Source organism: Caretta caretta, chromosome 3 (genome assembly GCF_965140235.1).
Source record: "Caretta caretta isolate rCarCar2 chromosome 3, rCarCar1.hap1, whole genome shotgun sequence".
Classification (NCBI taxonomy): Eukaryota; Metazoa; Chordata; order Testudines; family Cheloniidae; genus Caretta; species Caretta caretta.
The window spans coordinates 135,518,757-135,539,000 of record NC_134208.1 but is presented as its reverse complement, the minus strand read 5'-3'; the positions used below and the strand labels follow the sequence as shown (position 1 = coordinate 135,539,000).

Here is a 20,244-nt window from a genome sequence, read left to right as displayed (position 1 = left end):
CTCTGTACATGCTCAAGCACTGACTTACAGTTGCTGATAACCAGCAGGCTACTAAATCATTCTAAACATCTCCTTACAGCTGTATGCAGTCAGTCATCTTTCCTCTGGAATTTGATTACCTTTGTGCGCTTTGCCAGCCATGCTAATTATTCATCAGACATTCCCATGTATACATAATTCCAGAATGATAAATCTACTCACATTGCAAGTATAATCCTTGTTCCTTTTTTAAAATACAGTTTTGAATCAAGAAATCGAAGCATTCAATCTCCCTGAAGATACGCCTTCAGTGCTTTCTGAAGACCGCATTGTCAGTGTGAACTTCCGAGTTCTTTACCCCATCGTCATTACTAGTCTTGGGGTATTTTATGATGCTGATGGTGTGGGATTCCAGAGGAATATCACTGTAAAACTGTACCAGGCAGAACAGGAGGTACAGTATTATAGTTATCTTACCAAAGAGGACTGAAGCACATTTTTTCTTTCTATCGTGGATTGAATGCCTGCAGAATGAGATGTATGTGTTAATGACCTAGCAAATTAATGATTTCACCTATCATACACTAATAAGAGTTTTCTTTCCTACTGCACTCCTAAGAACTGTCTGCTGAATAACTATACATCTTTCCTATTTCACATTTGTCATCTGTAGAATGTGAAAAACGGGGGTTTACAAACTTTTAATATTAAAATATTATTTTTTCTGTATAACTGTAGACTACTTCTTTAGATTAGTAATGTGTGGGTTAATAGAAATGCTTCTTAATTAAATGTTCCTTGTAATTCCAAGACAAAACAATTTTAGTTGAAATTAAGGTTATACAAGTTTATCGATAACTTAAAGACTTATATGTATTCAAACAAAAACCACCACTCTTTGAATGTTTGAAAGTAAGGAAATACAGTTAAGCTAGTAATTCTTGTTCTATAGTCTGATCCACTCTCTAGCTAGACATCTAGAAGTTGTTGCACACTGTTATCATTTAGCACATAACCAGTGTAATTATCTCTATGTAGTTTTCCAGCTCTGTTATGGACTCAAAACTTTAGGCCATCTGTAGTCATTGTCATCATCTTTATTTCCACTTCCTTGTTCTGGGTCGGCAGCTTTTATAGCCTTCTTCCAAAACCCATGATTGTATGCCTCTCTGTCATGTAAATTGGTCTCTCTAAGGTCCTCTGATATCTGGTCCTTTCATCGAGTCTTTGCCCTCCTCCTTGGTTGTCTTCTGTCCGTGGTCATTTCAAGGGCCATCCTACCAATATAACCCATACCAAAGTAGCCTAGCCTCCCTCAACTTGTCTTCAGATGGGCAACCAACATTAGGCCCTCTTAACCTTATTTTGTTTCCTACCATGGAGTCTCCAACCATTTAACTATCTCAACCTCTTTATTTCTCTAGTGGAGAGCATACTGATTTCTTGTGGCTGGTCAAGTCTCTGTTCGGTACATTAGGATGGGTCAAATTACAGTTTTATACACTCTACCTTTTAACTTTATTGGTATCTTTTTATCACAGAGAACTTGGGTCAGCTCCTGCCATTTGCACCAAGCAGCTCTAGTACTATGCTGGGCATCATTTAGGAGGCCACCACTACCAGCAACCATTCATTGGTTCTAGGTATTTAAAGTCTTTCACTCTTCTAAGATCTCTGCCTGTAATATCCTTTATGGTTGGTGGTCCTCCTTCATTGATCAAAACCTCAGTCTTTACCAATGTTCTATGTCCTGCCTGCTCCTAACTGTGTTGCCACCCTTCGTTTGTAGGGTGTCACAATCTTCCGCACATATCACTAAGCCATCCAGGAACAGCATATTCTGAGGCAGATCCCTTTGTATATTATCACTTGTCACATCCATGACAGCCGCAAACAAAAAAGGGCTCAATGCTGACCCCTGATACAGGACATATTTACTAAAAAATTTCTGTTGGGTAGCCCCATTTGGCTTTGACTACAGTAGTCACTCTGTCATACACATCCTGGAGAAAATGGACCTATCCTTCTGGCACACCTTGCTATCTCGTACTCCACCAAACTAATTCTCTTGGTACATGAGCAAATTCCTTCTCCAGGACCACAAAGGCTATACCCAGTAGCTTTATCTTTTCTCTGAACTTCCCCAGGAAGATTCATACAGCAAAAATATGGCATCAGTGATACTCCTTCCCAGCATAAATCCATACTGACCCTTCCAAATTTCAACTATTCCAGGCAGTTACTTTTCAGTAATCTTCTATGCTTTCATAGCATGTGCATCAGCTTCATTGGATGATGATTAGTATACAGTGTAATATCTCCTTTCTGTTTAAAAATGGGCAGCACAAAGCACTGACATCATTCATCTGACATTTTCTCTTTCTTAAGAATATTGTTGAACAGACTTGTAAAATACATGACGCCTTCCCTTCCCATCGACTTCAGTGCATCCACTGGTACTTTATCAAGCCCGGGTGCTTTTTCCTTTCTAAGTTTCCTAATGCTTGTCTAATCTCTTCCTCCTGCAACCTGTCATGCCCTGGTTCAGCCTAAATGTTGTGAGTTCCTCTCTTGGGTCCTCCTCATTCATCTTTTTGTTTTTCCTTCTTCAAAATAATTACTTCAGACTTTGCTAATTGCTCATTTCTAATATAAGCAAACTCGTTCACATCTTTCGTCATTTTCTTCTCTTGCCTTAGCAAGTTTCCAGCTGGTCTTTTCTCCTTCATATCTTCCTAGTAGTTATATAGCTCATCACAGGCCAGATCTGTAGTTGTTGCAACACTTCTTTTGGCCTCCTTTTTTCCCCTGCATATACGCCATCTGATCACTGCACAAGCCATTGGCCTGCCATCTTTTAAAGGTTACCTTTTTCTTCTCAGTGGATTCTAATAATGCTGGTATAGTCTGGTGGTATAAAGACTTCCTAAACTCTATCTATGACGACGGGTAGATTTTATGAACTGTGAATTTCTCATAGGTTTAGATCAAATGCATCCTAAAACTAAGGCTATGATTTTTGTCATGGAGATCGCGGAAGTCATGGAATCTGTGACTTCCAAAGACCTTCATGATTTCAGCCCGCAGGCGGCTGGGAGCTGTAGGGTCCTGCCGGTGCCCACAACGGCTGGGGGCTGCAGGGAGTACCTTCTGCAGGGTTGTCAATTCAGCACTTCTCATGAGCCCATATATGAGTGTGAATATATGGGGGGGGGGGGGGGAATTCAAAACAAAATACTGTTTGGTTTTAAGGGCTATTTCTGCATGAAAAATAGCTAACAACATTGTTTAAAACAAAAAATGTTAGGGGTTGCTTTAAGAGGTTTGTCCTTTCTATTGTGAACCAATTAAGATAATGTAGGCTAGCATTGTTTTTACAGCCCTTGTGATTTAAGAATGTAAGTTTCTTATTTTTGTTTTCCTTTCTTTATTTTGCATACAGGAAGCTCTCTTCAGTGCTCGCTTTAGCCCACCTAGCTGTGGAGTGCAAGTTAACAGATTGTGGTACAAACCTGTAGAACAGTTCATTTTGCCAGAGGTACGTGCAGTGTTTAATTTCCCATGCTGATTTGATTTGTAAGACTGGCATTTACTTTTCATTTCTTTATATTTTTCAGGCTTCATTTATATCTGTTAGTGGCATGAGATGGTGAAATACCCACACTACACATTCTGGATGCTAGTATCTCTCTTTAAAGCTAATGCTTTAGAGGTTTTCATTTACTGTTCACTGCCTTAAGAAATCTCTTAAAAATGATTCAGTGGTTTGGAGCTAGCTCTAGAAGGTTTTATGTGAGAATTTGTCTCCAAATCTTGGTCTGTAGAGGAAATGCACTAACATTCTGTGGGATAGTGTTTTCCATACAGTGGGTTATTTCCCGTTCCTTTAGGGGTAAGTGCAAAGGACTATCCAGGGGGCACAGACAGATCTCTCAGTTGTTCTCTTGAGTCTCTGCTTTCATTTTGAAAAAAGCACTTCTTTAGCTATTATGGTTGCAAAGAAAACTTTCAAAGTATGAGATTGGTGTAAACAATGCAGAAGCATCTGCCTGAGTTTGCAGAGAGCCTGAAACAGCAGCTCTGAAGTGTAAGCATCACATAATGAATTACACTATATTAGTGTTTCTCAAAGTGAGGGGGAATGTGCATGAAATACTAGCCATAGGTGGGAGAGTGCACAGAAGTTGTGTAAGTTAAAACACATCTGCCAGGGTGCAAGGGGTATGATTGGTTTCATTTTCCTGAAGTGGGGACTCAGCTTTCAAAAGTTTGGAAATCACTGCTGTGTGGGGTGGGTTGGTATTGTTAACACTATTGCTGCTTGTGAGCAGCAGTTGCTAAGCTTCAAAGGCTGGGTCCTAGGTTTTGTGATCCCACTTGGGAATGGTGCCTGCAGTTTGAGACTGGGTTGTACTGTAGGGATATGGTACCAAATGGTGCTTTTCAGGGTTGTACTGGAAGGAAGTGGTTAAACATAGTTTAAAAAGAGTGTGGGAAGAAAATAGAATTAACATTATTACAGTTAGGGCCTAATCATAGAATATCAGGGTTGGAAGGGACCTCAGGAGGTCATCTAGTCCAACCCCCTGCTCAAAGCAGGACCAATCCCCAACTAAATCATCCCAGCCAGGACTTTGTCAAACCAGGCCTTAAAAACCTCTAAGGAAGGAGATTCCACCACCTCCCTAGGTAACCCATTCCAGTGCTTCACCATCCTCCTTTTCTTTCATCCTCCTAGTGAAAAAGTTTTCCTAATATACAACCTAAACCTCCCCCACTGCAACTTGAGACTCCTTGTTCTGTCATCTGCTACCACTGAGAACAGTCTAGATCCATCCTCTTTGGAACCCTCTTTCAAGTAGTTGAAAGCAGCTATCAAATCCCTATTAATCCAACAGTCCTTACTCAAGTGAAACTTCTATTGACCTAAAGTGGGAATGCTGACTGAGTGACTGCTCCCATCTGTGAGGAGCAGTTTCCATGTGAGTTCCTAATCTCTAAATATTTTAGACATAATTTTAAAATTTGGCTTCTTTTAATTTAAATATCTTCTTATATTGTTAAACCAGTGTTCTAATAACTACGTCTTAAATAGAACTAGATTTCTGTCAATGCTTTTAGGTCCTGGAAGAAATACAGTGAAGTGGTTTATATGGAAAATGTGGGAGAGGAAATGAATGGCAGAGTAAGTTAGGCATTCAGGGCCAATTTAGTCCTTGATATTATTCCACTGATTTCACAACAGTTAATACAGGAATGAATTTGGACCTAGGTCCCTGTGAGAGGAATTAGCAGTTGACTGGGTAGTTTATCTCAGCGTTTCCCCCCCGGGGGGGTCCTGAACCAAAGACGATTGTAGGGGGGTCATGAGAATGGCAGCTGCTGGCTGGGCACCCAACTCTGAAGACAGCACTGCTGCCAGCAGCAGCGCAGAAGTAAGAATGGGATGGTATGGGAGCAGAGGTTGTCAGCCTGAAATATTTTCAAAGGGGGTCCCAGCAAAAAAAAGTTTGAGAACTCCTGGCTTGTATGCAATTTAATGCTGCTTAAATTTCTTACCCCTGAAGAAATTTAATTTAAAGTGATGTGCAGCAGATGCTGTATGGTATTAATTTTTAGAACATATTTTGCCCAACAGTATAGCGAGATGGGATGGGTTTCTGCACAACTCAAATTTTATTCCTGTAAATCTTTGATTGTTTTTTCCACTATATTAAATTCCCAGGCACTTGTAATTTTTTCCTCTTATTTTCCAGCTATAAATATTAATACATATTCAAGCTGTGACATAAATTTATCAAAATATAAGACTGGAAGAGACCTCAAGAGGTGATCTAGTACATCCCCTAGTGTTGAGGCCGGATCAAGTAAATCTAGACCATCCCTGACAAGCGTTTGTCTAACCTGTTCTAAAAACCTCTAATGATGGGGATTCCACCTCCCTTGGAAGCCTAATATGGTGTAGGGCAGCTCCAGAGCTTAACTATCCTTGTAGTTAGAAAGTTTTTCCTAATATCTATCCTAAATCTCCCTTGCTGCAGATTAAGCCCATTACTACTTGTCTTACCCTCAGTGAGCGTGTAGAACGATTGATCACCACCCTTTTTATAACAGCCCTTAACATATATGAAGACTTATAAAGTCCCCTCTCAGTCATCTTTGCTCAAGACTAAACATGCCAAGGTTTGTTTTTTATCCCTTCCTTATAAATCAGGTTTTTTAAATCTTTTATAATTTTTGTCACTGTCTTCTGGATACTCTCTCCAGTTTATCCACATCTTTGTTAGAGTGTGGCACCCAGAACTGGACACAGTACTGCAGCTGAGACCTCACCAGAGCCAAGTAGCGCAGGACAGTTACCTCCCGTGTCATACATAAGACATTCCTGTTAATACACCCTAGAATGATATTCGCCATTGTTGGCTCCTATTCAATTTGTGATCCATTATAACCTGCACATCCTTTTTGACAGTACTACTGCCTAATCAGTTCCCCATTTTGTAGTTGTGCATTTGATTTTTCCTTCCTAAATGAAATACTTTTCACTTGTCTTTATTGAAGTTAATCTTGAATTCACACCAGTTCTCCAGTTTGTCAAGTTCATTTTAAATTCTAATCCTGTCCTCCAAAGTGCTTGCAACCCCTCCCAGTTCAGTGTTATCTGCAAATATATTAACTAATTCTCCACTCCTTTATCCAAGTCATTAATGAAATATTGAATAGTACTGGACCCAGGACAGACCCCTGCAAAACCCCACTAGGTATGTCCTCCCAGTTTGACAGTGTTCCCCTGATACATTTTTGCGTTCTTATTGAAAAAAAGGTCTGAAGCATTGTTTAGAAAAGAGACAAACTCCAAGTGCTTTATATTGATATTTTTACTATGTTATTGGCATTGTATATCTACAGGATGACATGACATTTCTCATTTGGATTGATGGGGTTTACTCTTTGTCACATAGTCTTTGTGATATTTAAGATGCTGAAGCATTCAGGACCACCCAGAAGAGATTTAATGCACATATACTGACATCCAGTTATCTGAGATCTGTTTGTAATGAAGTGTTTAAGTGCTACAAGATTGGTATGAGACAATACCTTTCCCTACTCCTCTACATTAAGAAATATTGGATTGTTCAAATTACCAAAGAACTTCATCTGTCTTTCAGCTAAAGTGCTGGTTTGTTTGTTTGTTTATTTGTTTTGGCTCATCCTTGTAAGAGTGAGGAAAGATGGAGGGAATTATAACTTCAGAACAAGCAGTTGGCAGGCCAGATTGTCAAAGACAGGCTCAGTCATTCATTTTCCAGATGATTGTGGAGCAAGCGAGCACAAATCAGCAAACTTCTAAGGATGAAGGAGGGATTCATAGACAAGTTTTAAAGAAGCATTTTTATTTTTTTTTTTACACAGAGCTCCAGACCACTCACATGGAATTAAGACTCTGTGCCATTTGCTGACTGTTACTAATGAGAAATAGTCCAAACAACAAAAGGCATGGCACTGTAACATTCAGAAAGGAGTTTAACAGGATTACATTATGTCAGTCCACCTGTTCAATCTTCATAATAAGTGCCAATGCTCTCCAATTACAGAGAGGATGGACTGTAAATAGGGAGAAAACAGATGGTGTGCGCTGGTAATGTTCTCCTTTCCGCATTTTTACAGATGAAGTTTCCATTAGGCAGCTTGGAATAAGAATAGCTGAAGGCTAAAGTCATTAGTGAACTTGCTCACATCTCTCAAGATGTAAAGCAATAATATTTGGCACTTCTAGAACACCTTGCATTCAACCATCTAATTGATTAAGTCTCTCGATGACCTTTTTGAAGTGGGTATAGTAAGTATTTACATATCCTCTTTTACAGAGGAGGAAACTGAGTCACGTACAGGCTAAGTGACTTGCCCAACGGCACACATGCAGTCAAATGGCAGAGCTAGAACTAGAACCAAGATTTATTGATCTCTAAAGCAAAAATTGTTACCGTGGGAAAAGGCAGTTACTAAAATACCTTGTAAATACAGATGCTTGGTAAGTGCTGCTATCCAGGTTTCAAAGCCTAGGGTGATGGGGAATCCTGCCATTGACATTAAAAAAGTCTTAGTAATGGTCCACTTGTCATATTAAAATGACAAATAATTAGAAGTAAGCAGAGTGGAGGTATTGAGCACAAAGATCACACCAGGATGAGTACTGATTTGGTCCATTGTTCAACGATAAAACTAATTAGAAGCAACAGACGATGGAGGATATGAGACTTTTGAAATGTGTGGCTGTGACTGAATATCAAGCATGCTATGAGCATAAAAGACCTATTGATGGAGGATGTTAAAGAGCTGGAGGAAGTTGTAAGAAATCAAGCTGGACTGTTTTGGATCTGTCAGTAAGAGGACACAGTCTGGAGAAAATGATAATACAAGGAAATGAGTTGGGAAAAGGTCAAAGGAGAGGCTCAGGTAACTGGAAACCAAAGAGTGGGATCTGAAGCATACAGCAGCAGAGAGTTAGCAAACAGTTCTGAACATTGAGGATCTGTCTGCATTTGTAGATAAGTTTAAAACAAGATGAGGTGTTTCTGTGCTTGAATAGCTACGTTTATGTGCAGTGTGTCAAAATTTTTGTTTTAGAAGATGAGGAATTGATTTAAAGCTATATCATGTATTGCTTTAAACAAAATCATTTTGCTTTGGTTTAACATTCATGAAACTAATGTTAATGTATTCAGTGTGTAGTCTCTCGACCAGAACAGGATTACCTAAAAAAACTATAGAACTTTAAATTACTACTTTAACTTTTATTTTTATATTGCATTCCCTCTGTCCCTTCCTAACCATCTTAGAGACTTTCAACAGAAAATAATAGTAATATATGAGATATACTGTATGGATAATATGTAGCATTCAGCAAATCAGTTTAAAGGTGGACTGAATTGCTTTTTAAAAACTAAGTTACACATATAGCCTCTTAGTGATGTAGGATCTTAGGTTTTTTTAAAGTGTCATACGGTTTAAATAAAAAGGGAAAAAAGACAATAATTTCCTCCTTTACTTGTATACCAAGAACTGAGGCCAGGGTTCTCTGATTCTCCTGTTACAACTCATGACACTGTACCAAGGGAAGAAAGGAAATTCCCTGCTTCCCTCTAAGTTTTGGTGATGTCAGTGATTGTTGCAGGATCAACAGAGATCGCTAATCTCAAGTCTTGGCAGATAACTAAAAGAGGCATTGATTTTTAAATTTCTTATAATATATTCTGTTTGTAACATTGGTTTTTATAGTTAATTTTTAAAAATCATTACAGTTCACCTTTTAAATAAAATTTTAAAATTTAAATAAAAAGGAAAAAATCTTTCATTATAGTCTTCTGTTAAAGTTTAATATCACTCGTGATGTAGAGAAATAAGTTATTTGACTTAAAGCACATTGTCTGGTTCTGTTTCATAGATGCATCACTTTACCTAGAACTGATTTTATTGCAGTGAAGTCTAAGTAAAAACATTATGCTATATTATAAAACTATCATTTATGTAAAATTGACTGTTTTTTAATTAAAATTGTGATACTTCCATTTGATTCTACTCTCTAAAGTCTTTGTGTGTGTGTGTGTGTGTGTGTATATATATATATATGTGTGTGGTTTTTTTTCCTGTTAATAGTGAATTGTGGTGTGCTTTCTTAACAGAGTTTTGAAGGTACTATTGTGTGGGAAAGCCAAGACCTTCAAGGCCTTGTTTCTAGGAATCTTCACAAAGTGAAGGTTAATGATGGAGGAGGAGTTCTCAGAGTCTCTACGGTGCGTCATCTCTTCATACTACTTATGTTCCAATCATAAATTATTTTTTGGTAAAAGTTTAACTTAAGATCTTTTTCTGTCCCATCCCTGTGCTCCCTAGGTTTTCTTTGTAAATGTCCAGTCATTTCAGGTCACATCAGTCTGGCTTCCTCTATTGGTTTAATTTTCTACTTACACCCACCTTGGGATCCAGCCCTTTGGTGAACCAAGAAAATGGTGCCACTGACTGTATTAAAGACCTGTTTTCCACTCTGCGTGGATATAAAGTTCACCCCTCCCCTTTGTGGACTTCAAAGATAATGGGTCAGATTCACTGCAGCTGAATCTGCATGAAAGACTGTTCTTGAACCCATTTTTGCCAGCAGTGAATTCTGCCCAGTTACTGCAACCCTAAGGCGATGAATTCTCTTTCCTTGTCACCACTTTCTGCTGATTCACAAACAGCATGCTGAGCCCTTGTATTTTAGCCATTTAAAGTTTAACCCTTTCCTCTTACTTTCAAGTCTAGCTTTCCAATGTGATATGAGGATGGAATAGAACACAGAAATTAATGCTACAATTTCGAAAGCTGCCTTTGTTTTGGATGCCTCATTGCTATTAATTTTAATGACAATAGAGCACCTGAATCCCTTAGGCATGTTTAAAAAATCTCATCCTAAAATTATAACCATCTAAAAACATGTACTGTACATAGTTTTATTCTTAGTTGTTATATCAAGCTTTGTATTTAGAGAGAGAATTAGCTCAACTTTCGCTACTGACATATTTCTCTTTTTGTAATGTTTTTAATCAATCTCTAACAGACAGGGGAAGGTTCATGGCCACATGAATTCACAGAAGGTGTGGAAGGAATAGCAGGAGGCTTTATTTACACTATTCAAGGTAAGTCTGCAAAAAATGTAGTAGAGAATCTCTCTATCCTCGTACAATAGAACATTTAAATGACAGCTCTGAAATGAATGATCAAACTATGTCCAATATTAATTTGATTGACTAAGAAGTTCTACATTTAGTTTATTCCTCTCTCATATAAGTCCGGTACTAAGTAAAATTTTGGTGACATGCTGACATCTTTGGTTGCTCCTTATCACCTAGCTAAGCCAATTTTGATCTCTTTGCTGTCTTTTTATTAACACAATAACCTTTTCCCCTTCTGTCCAAAACGATTTCCCTGTCCCCGTCCTTAATTCTTGTTCAAAAGACCAAGTTAAAGAAAAAAGTTCTACATTGGTTGTCTTTAAGAAGTCAGCTTGTGCTAACAGTTACCACTTTTCCCCTATATTTAGAATAGACAATAACTGCAGTTTATCTTGCAACACTATGGAGCAACTGTTGGCTAATGGTGACATTAAAGCTACAGTGGGCTTGCTTTTCCCAGCAATGCTGTTGCCCTTTGCACCCATTTCAGCAGGTTGTGTGTGAGCCTCTGGGAGCCCTTTCAAACTCTGCATGGTCTTTGGGCCACCTAGTACTGAAGCATCTAAACTGGCACCACAGAGCAGCTGCTGTAATGCAAAAACTGAGGTGGCTCTGTATTAACACTTTTCAAAAGTGAGGCTGGCTTGTCTGCCCTGACATAAGGAAAACCACAAATTTATTTTCCATAAGTAAAATAACTAACTTAGTTTTAAAATGTGGTTTGGGGGCACACAAACCAGCTTCGGCCTATAAAAACTTTTCAGGGAGTTAAAGCTTTACTACAAGAGGAAAATAAGGGAATAATGGATCCAGTTCTGGGCTTTCCTCTGAGCTAGTAAGTGCCTGTCTCCACTACAGATCTTTGCTGTGTGTAATCAGATTGTAACATGGTTGACTCCACACAACAATTAATACCGTGTCGGACGCCAAACCACATTCAAGTACCATTTCTGTGCTGAGTAGATAGGACTGGCAGATATGATTGAGCAGTCTAATCTCCCATACATCTGTGCAGGAGGATCTTAAAGTGCATTGAAACCATTTGTAAAACCCGCTGCCGCCTCCTCCCCCCTATTCTTAAAAGTTCAGGTAGTACAGAATACCTGCCCTGATTTTTCCTGAATATGCTTATGCAAAACTGGTTATTCACTGTGGTAGATGTGGACAGGCCAGCACGACTGTACCATGAAAATCGGTTGTGTTGAGCCGTGTCAGAGCAGTATGTGAGAACCTGGTTTTCAGCCTCTGTCTATGCTACAGGTAAATGTGCTTAGGATAAACTGATATTGAGTTGGGTAGCCCCCCTATTCATCCTGTAAAAAGTAGAGAGTAGAATGCCGGATAATTTGTATAAAACATTCTTAAGACTTTTTTGAATTCTTTCATTAGAGCAAAGAAGCATTCTGTTCCTTTTTCATTAGGGTATATGTAGGGCCCTACCAAATTCACGGCCGTGAAAAACGCAACACAGACACTGAAATCTGGTCATTTTGTGTGCTTTTACCCTACACTCGATTTCATTGGGGAAACCAGAGTTTCTCAAATTGGGGGTCCTGACCCAAAAGGGAGTTGCAGGGGGGGTCAAAAGCTTATTTTGCGGGGGGAAGGTGTCACGGTATTGAAACCCTTCTGCGCTGCCTTCAGAGCTGGATGGATGGAGAGCAGTGGCTGTTGGCTGGGCACCCAGCTCTGAAGGCAGTGCCCCTCCAGCAGCAGCAGAGAGGTAAGGGTGGCAATCCCATACCATGCCATCCTTCCTTCTTTGCTGCTGCTGGCAGTGGCTCTGTCCTCAGAGCTGGGCGCCTGGCCAGCAGCTGCTGCTCTCCAGCTGCCCGGCTCTGAAGGCAGCGTTGCCGCCAGCAGCAGTGCAGAACTAAGGATAGCAGTACTGCAACCCTCCCACCCCCCAACAATAACCTCGCGTCCTCCGCATACCTTCTCTTGGGGTCAGGACCTCTGACAATTACAACACCGTGAAATTACAGATTTAAACAGCTGAAATCATTAAATTTATTATTTTTTAAAATCCTCTGACCAAGAAATTGACCAAAATGGACTGTGAATTTGGTATATGTATGACTCCTTCCCCCCCCCCAAAAGTATTGTCTGCAACTTTTACTTTTTATCATTGTAAATCATTTTACATTGTAAACTTGTAAAATTAGTGCCTTCATTTTTTAAAAAAATTGCAAAATTTCCTAAATCCAGATTTTGGCTGGATGCTTACTCATAAAATAAATATGTAAATATGCTACTTCTAGTACAAGAAAAATATACACAGCTGTATGTAGTGTACTGCACATGGATGTTAACAGATGTGTAATTTTGGCTATGTATAATTTCTCCTTCCTCCCCTTTAGAAGGTGATGGTCTTTTACAAAGCCTTCATACTCGCCCTGAAAGGTTTGTAAACCACTTAAAAAACCTTGAAGAGGAGGATGCATTATTGAAGGAAGAAAGCGGAGCCTATGATGATATTGTTTTTGTAGATGTTGTTGACACCTACAGAAATGTTCCAGCCAAATTACTGAACTTCTACCGATGGTAGGTTGGAAAAAAATATTTTTTAATCAAGGATTTCCCTGGTTACTTCTGGTGCCAGATAGTCCCTGATATGCTGTATTCTGAAAAATTACACACTATAACTGGAAATTATTTACTCTTTTCATTGTTTGTTTTTGTTTTGTTTAGTTTTCACACTAGAAAGGCCAAAATTGTATTACTACATCTGGTGATTAAAAGTGAGAGCTCGGTTTTTAGGATTGATCTTTACTGACTGAACTCCTTCCCTTCCGCACCCCAAATATCTGTAAAAACAGATATCTGCTCCACAAATTCACATATGCAAGTTAGGGTTAAATCATGCCCACAGCCTTACCTGGGATGTTTGCTAACAACATGAAATCACAAACCAATCTGAAGACCAGCAGGTTAAATTTTAAATGCTGGCTGTCAGCCTGATTTACAAACAGAAGGCCTAATCAAAAGCCCATGGAAGTCAACAGAAAGACTGGCATTGACCTCAGTGGGCTTTTTATCATGACCAAAGGGTTCAACTCTGTCAGGTCCTGAGCACCCTCAATTTCCATTGCAAGGTAGATTTCAGCTTGAAGTGCTCAGTGCCTCATGGGACCAAGCACCCAACATGGAGAGGCTCAGCACTCAGACCAGAAAGGCCTTCCAAATAGCTTTGAGCACCCTTTGTCATCACAACAGTCGCACAAGAGCTGCCTGCTACTGCCAGAGCCCTCTGTCGTGTGTGAAAATAGGGTCTAAACATTAATGCCTGAAGCATCAATCTAAAACATGAATTGAAAAAGCAATTGATAATACCTGCAAACTCCTTGGAGTAAAATGTATTTTAAAGGTTTCGGTTTCTTGGAGATGTTAGCCATAAAAGCTGAAAAAACACAGCCTTTCATTCTAAAAATTAGATTTTTTTTTATTTTAAATTCTGTTTAGTTTCAGTACATTTGCACAACATAAATGTATTGGAAGATATAAACATGAGTAATTATCAAAAACAAATACCAGAACATTTTGAACATTGCATAGTTCCAGTTCTAAGCTCAGTTTACAATATATATAGGTATTTATTATTTATTTATTTATTTATTATTTGTAAACAGCAATCCCCTCCCCAAAACTCACATTTGATCCCCAAAGGTATGTGCTTAACTTTACACACACAAATGAATAATCCCATTGCAGGATCAAGACCTCAGTGAGTAATACAATCAGAACTGAGTCATCGGAACTTTAAAAATAGCATTGATAATTAACTGGAGAACATTTAACTGAAAGCTCAAGCATATTTTATAGCACCTCTTGCATAAAAATAGTCTAAGGAGATCTGTTTAGATATGTGCAGCAAATCTCCTATAACTATGCATATATATTCCCAAATATATGCTTACACATCAGTAAAGACAATGGGCTTGGTTTTCTGTTCACACTCTCTTGTAAATAAGGAGTAACAATTGAAGCCACTGGAATTACTAATGTTGAACTTGGGCTGATTCTTCCGTTGTTAAATAATAACTTTAAATGCTACCTGTGGTGTTGGCTTTTTTTAAAGCCACCAAAGGAAGGTGCCGAATAGTGTAGAATACACAAATGAGAAACAGAAGAATACTTCTGATTGCTAAAAGGGGAAATAAAGTTGAAGTCATCTAACTCTCTGTGGTGACTGGTTGCCCATTAGCAGAAAATTGTTTCTTTTTCAGTAATAAAGGATTTAAGGAAAACAGTTTGCTACTTAAGGGAAGTGAATATATAGGAATGTCCTTCAAAACATAGCCTGTCTTTCTGGATAAACCAAGGAATAATCTCACTCTAATTCTTTTGAGTTTCTCCTTACAGTCAGCTTCTCTATCTGTAAAATAATGTATGAACCTCACAGGGATGTTGAGGATTACCCATTTAATATTTGGAGAGTGCTTTACAGAGGTTAAGCACCAAATTATTACTACAAATCATTACTACAAATCAATTATTACTACAAATCATTCCTTGTAAACTTTCCTAGTTGCACTGCCCTTGAACCAGCTGTTCTCATACAGAAGGCTAGCTGGACTACCAGCCCTTTATACAAGCCCTGGCATTAATAGCTGTGATGTAGTTCTCAGCAGGAGTTCCTATCCTTTTGAGGTCAGTGCTGTTTTAGATAGATTCATTGTAAGTTAAACTCATCAGCTGTACTGGATAGCAAAAATCCTACCTCAGGTTCCTTTCATACTTTGTACAAACCCATGAAAATAATACAACAGCTATGTGTTTCTTCTTTAGAACTAGTACACAGTCCTCGCTATCAGTCTATAGGAAAAACATTTGAAAGGAAGAGGACAAATGGCTTACCTTTCCAATGGGGCCTTTCACTGTTTATGTTGCATCCAGGTTACATTGTGGAGTTGTAATGCAGTTTAAAATTATTTCCCAGTAAATCATCACCATTTTTCTTTTGGCAACAGGACAGTAGAATCAGCTAACTTTGATTTGTTGCTGAAGACAGATGACGACTGTTACATAAATTTGGAAGCTGTGTTCAACAGGATAATGCACGAAAAACTTGACAGGCCAAATATCTGGTGGGGCAAGTGAGTCTCAAACTCTTCTGCTTACTGCGTTTTTCATGGATCTTTTAATTTCTCCATATGTCTATGGAATGTTTTACTGCTGTAAAAATCAGTTCAGCAGTTGCCTTATGGAGCCACCTCCCCCCTCCCCCCCCCCTTGTGCCCACTTCAAGTCACTAGTAAAGTTCCATAACTTCAGTCAGAGCAGGTCTGGATCCTGAGTTGCAGAAGCCAGCTAATAATTGTTCTAGAATGTGCCCTTACAATAGCTGATACTGGCTATTTCCCCTCTGATACTGGGCTATAACATGCGTCAGGTGGCACATAACATTTCTCTGTAGCATATAGGAAGTGGTAGGTAATACATATTTCTGTGTAGAAATAAGATGAAGTTAAAAACTGCAAGCATGTACCAACATACCATTGTTTTGAATTTTACCTTTTTTTTCAGGGCAGTATGACTTTTTCTGGTTGAAAATGGGTTGTGTATTTTCAGAATACAAGGTTGTGTATGAGGGGACAAAATTGGCTTTATAGTCTGGCGCCATGTATTCTGCAGCTTATAAATGACAAAAGTCAATATTACCTATTTTACTACTGATCGTGTTACCAAAACATCCAGCTAATGTGCTTATCCCAAACTACCTACTACATCGTTCTAGTTGCCAAGAAATCCCAACTGTCCTCTATCCACCAGCTAAAATGCCAGCTTTGCCCCACTGACAGCTGTACAAGGCAGCTATGGATTGTCAATATAAAATAGTCTGTGACACACTGAAAATTGAATTTACTATTGGAAAAAAAAATACAAATTTTAACAGTGAAGTTAATTAATCAATCCTGGGAATTGTTTACCAACAATATGGTGAATTCCGCATCACTTAGACATCCAATCTTGATTTAAGATTTTGTTCTAATATACTGTAGCTCAACCAGGAGTTACAGGCATGATGCAGCAATTACTGGGTAAAATTCTATGGTTGGTGTTGTTCAGGAAGTCAGACTAGATTATCACACTCTCTCATATTTTAATGGAAATGGTTTTAAAACACCAGAATGTTCCAAGCTGCAACTCTTGTGTGCCAGGGAAACCAGGGGTCTAGGCTCAGAATTTACATTCATCTTGCAGTGGCCTTGCTTATAATGGAAACTCTGTTGTCACCCCATTAAGAACTGCAGACACACAGGACCACATTAATCTGTGGCATAATTTCCTTGGCTTCAGTGGTGGTGTCCAGAGATATCAGTGGTAGGTTTGGTCAAATGAGTTTTAAGGGTGGTTGCCCTGTGAAACTGATTCTGGTCTCTTCAATTTGTAAAAGAAGAGTAACTCCTTGAAGTCAAGGGGGTAAAAATGGATGAAAGTTCAGAATTTGGCCCTTAGTTATGAATTAAGATTAAAGAAAAACAGGAGGCTTCAGAGATTTTTAATGATGATAATTAGCAAGCCTACCCCGGAAGGTTTATCTAACCTTCAAACTAAAAGAGTCTGTATCAGCTGCATAGGGTAGGTCCCATCCTTACTGTCGTGTACTGGTAACTGACAGGCTTGAAACCTCACCCAGACTTTTTTGCAAAATATCATATTGTATGAACTCATTAAGATTCTCGCTGCTGTCTACTCCCAATTCAAACGGACTGTTGAGAGCTTTCAGCTTCTCCCAGTTACACCTATATTGAGGCCAGTAATTTGTGTATGACTAAAACATCTTCCAAAAAGGCATCCAATCTTGGATCTGACGATTTCAAGAGATGGAGCCACCACTTCCCTTTAACTCTTGCTCCTTTTAGCCATGATTTTCCTGTGATGATACCTAAAAACTGCCAAGACCAAATTGTAGTCAGGCACACTGCTCAATAGACTGACCAATGTGAATTGAGTGAGCTTAACAGAGTCCTCTGAAACTGAGGAAAGTATGCCATTCAGGAAGCAGTCTTGACACAGGAAAAATATTAAGAATCTTAAATTCAGATTAAACTCCACTACTTGTCTCTGTTTACACAGGTTACCAAGTATCTCCTCTCCAGAAGTACACAGTCCATGCCATCTGGTGTTTAACAGGAGACGCTGTTAACACCTTCAATTACAATAATGTGGCTTTAGTGGGACATAGAAATGTTAAACGCAATTTTAGGCTAATCTCTTGGCAGCGCTTTTGTAAACTTTCTCACCAGTGATGCTGATATCTTGGGGATGTTATCATGTTGCAGAAGCCCTACTGGACTGGAAGGGTGGGGCTGATTAAAGGTTATGGCTAAGCTGCAGTCGGAAGCATGATTTTTAGCATGGGCTGCTATACCCATTCTAGCATGGCTAAAAATAGCAGTGAAGAGACAGTGGTGTGGGCTCTCCAAGCATGCTAGTATCTTACTTGTGGTGCTAGCCCGCACTGCTGCATCTTTAGTGCTGTTTTTAGCCATGCTAGTTAGGTTAAAGCTTTGCCAGCCTGTGTTGCAATCACACTTCCGATTGCAGCATGGCCATACCCTTGATACTTCCGGTGCTTGGCACTACTTGACAGAGCCAAAATGTCTTATGAAGTTTCTTGAGTAGCTGAGACATTTCATTTCATTATATAAGCAACCAAGTATCCGAGTGAGTTATCAAGTGTTCTTCAAGCATTGTGTAGGAAAATAACGGAATATGCTAACATTCGGTAAAGACAAAGGCAAGATTGTAATAACCTAAAATTTCAGTAATAAATTAGAATAATTGTGTTAATCCCTATAGAGGCCTATACCCTACATTTGGTACATGGCATTCAGATTTTCTCATGGTAGAATCCATTGTCTCTGATGGATATACAGCAAACAACCATAAATAATTAAGGTGTCAGAGTAGCAGCTGTGTTAGTCTGTATCCATAAAAAGAAAAGGAGGACTTGTGGCACCTTGGAGACTAACAAATTTATTAGAGCATAAGCTTTCGTGAGCTACAGCATCCGATGAAGTGAGCTGTAGCTCATGAAAGCTTATGATCAAATAAATTTGTTAGTCTCCAAGGTGCCACAAGTCCTCCTTTTCTTTTTATAAATAATTAAATTGCAGTCCTGAATGCATGATGTTTGCCTTCTATCTTTAATTGCCAGGGCTTGATGCCATCTAAATATACTTAAGGCTTTGCTTAGCAAAATTTATGAAGAATCACTGCTTGTTGGTAACAAGCCTAAGCAGAAAAGTTCTCAACCACTTGCAGCTGAGTACTTTTGGGTGAATGTCAGTGCTTGTTAAACAGAGATGGCTAACAGTGACTAGAGCCGGCCATTGTGTGGGCATGTAATGTGATAGTTTCATGTTCACCTCTGCCCATCCATGTCAGTCTTCATCTTCATCTTCTGTTGTTCAGTACTAGGCACCTACCCCACTGCAACTGACATGCCAGTGTGTAATGGCTCTCTGGGCCATAAAAACTCACTTAGCTTTTGATTGACCTAAGCCATGTTAGAACCTGTTTCTAAATAGTAAAAGCCTGGCACATTGACACAATTATGGCAGCTGGCTGTGATTACATCTAGGACCTGTTCATAAAAATATTTAGTTCTTATATAGCACTTTTCAACTGTGCAAAACATTGTTTGAAGGTCAGTAAATACCATTATTCCTATGTATAGGGAATTGTGGTATTTTAAGACTGAGCAGGGAAGAAAAGACACTGGAGCCATATTCAGCCCTTGAGGGGTTGTATTTTAAAGGACAGACCTGTGAGAAGAAATGGTCCCAGGGTGGAAGTTCATGGTTTGAAAAAACGCAGGCAGCTGACTGCCTAGGGCTTGGGACCAGAGCCTAGAAGTGTGATTCAGTCCAGGTTTCCCTCTCAACTGGGCCCAGGGGGATGATGGGGTTAGTAGGCCTTCACCCTAAGGTATGCTGGGAGGGGGGAACAGGAACAGTCTCCCTCACAATAGGAGAGAGTATGAAGGGAGTTTGGAGCCTCTTACGGTATGTCGCACAGCAGCTTGCAGTAAGCCTCCCAGCCTGGATAGATGGGCTCATGCTCACTCTGCTCACCAAATGTAGCTGTGGGGGTGTTGCGGCTTGGGTAGCTAGCCTGCCTCCACCAGAGCTGCACCATCCACACAGTCTAGCCCTTAGGGTATGTCTGTGCAGCAATTCAACACCTGCAGCTGGCCTGGACTTACGGGCTGTAAGATTGCAGTGTAGATGTTCGGGCTTGGGTTAGAGTCTAAGCTCTGGGACCCCACCCTGAGGGAGGGTCCTTGAGCCTGAACATCTTCACTGCATCTTTTCAGCCCAAGGCCGAGTCAGCTGACACAGGCCAGTGTCAGCTGACAGTGCTGTGTAGACATACCCTTAGAGATCAGGAAAGCTCTCCTTTTTTCCCCCTTCTCCTTCAACTGATCTTCGCGGGAAGGGCTGAAGACAGAATCAGGAACAAGGAAGTGAACATGGGGAAGGGGTTATTTTACTATTTTTAAACTTAGACTTCAGTTTGTATGTTTGTTAGGATTTTACCAGCA

General features: G+C 39.5%; 1 protein-coding gene across 3 annotated transcripts in view; it reads left to right on the top strand.

Moving 5' to 3' along the window:
• The window catches only part of B3GALNT2 (beta-1,3-N-acetylgalactosaminyltransferase 2), a 40,642-nt gene that overhangs the window by 15,541 nt on the left and 4,857 nt on the right, over positions 1 to 20,244 (top strand). For all 3 annotated transcript variants that reach the window (XM_048843821.2, XM_048843820.2, XM_048843822.2), the window contains exons 4-9: positions 240 to 433; positions 3,422 to 3,517; positions 9,663 to 9,773; positions 10,577 to 10,655; positions 13,052 to 13,235; positions 15,662 to 15,787. In XM_048843821.2, coding sequence (XP_048699778.2) covers positions 240 to 433; positions 3,422 to 3,517; positions 9,663 to 9,773; positions 10,577 to 10,655; positions 13,052 to 13,235; positions 15,662 to 15,787 — 790 coding nt within the window. The remainder of the gene's footprint in view (positions 1 to 239; positions 434 to 3,421; positions 3,518 to 9,662; positions 9,774 to 10,576; positions 10,656 to 13,051; positions 13,236 to 15,661; positions 15,788 to 20,244) is intronic.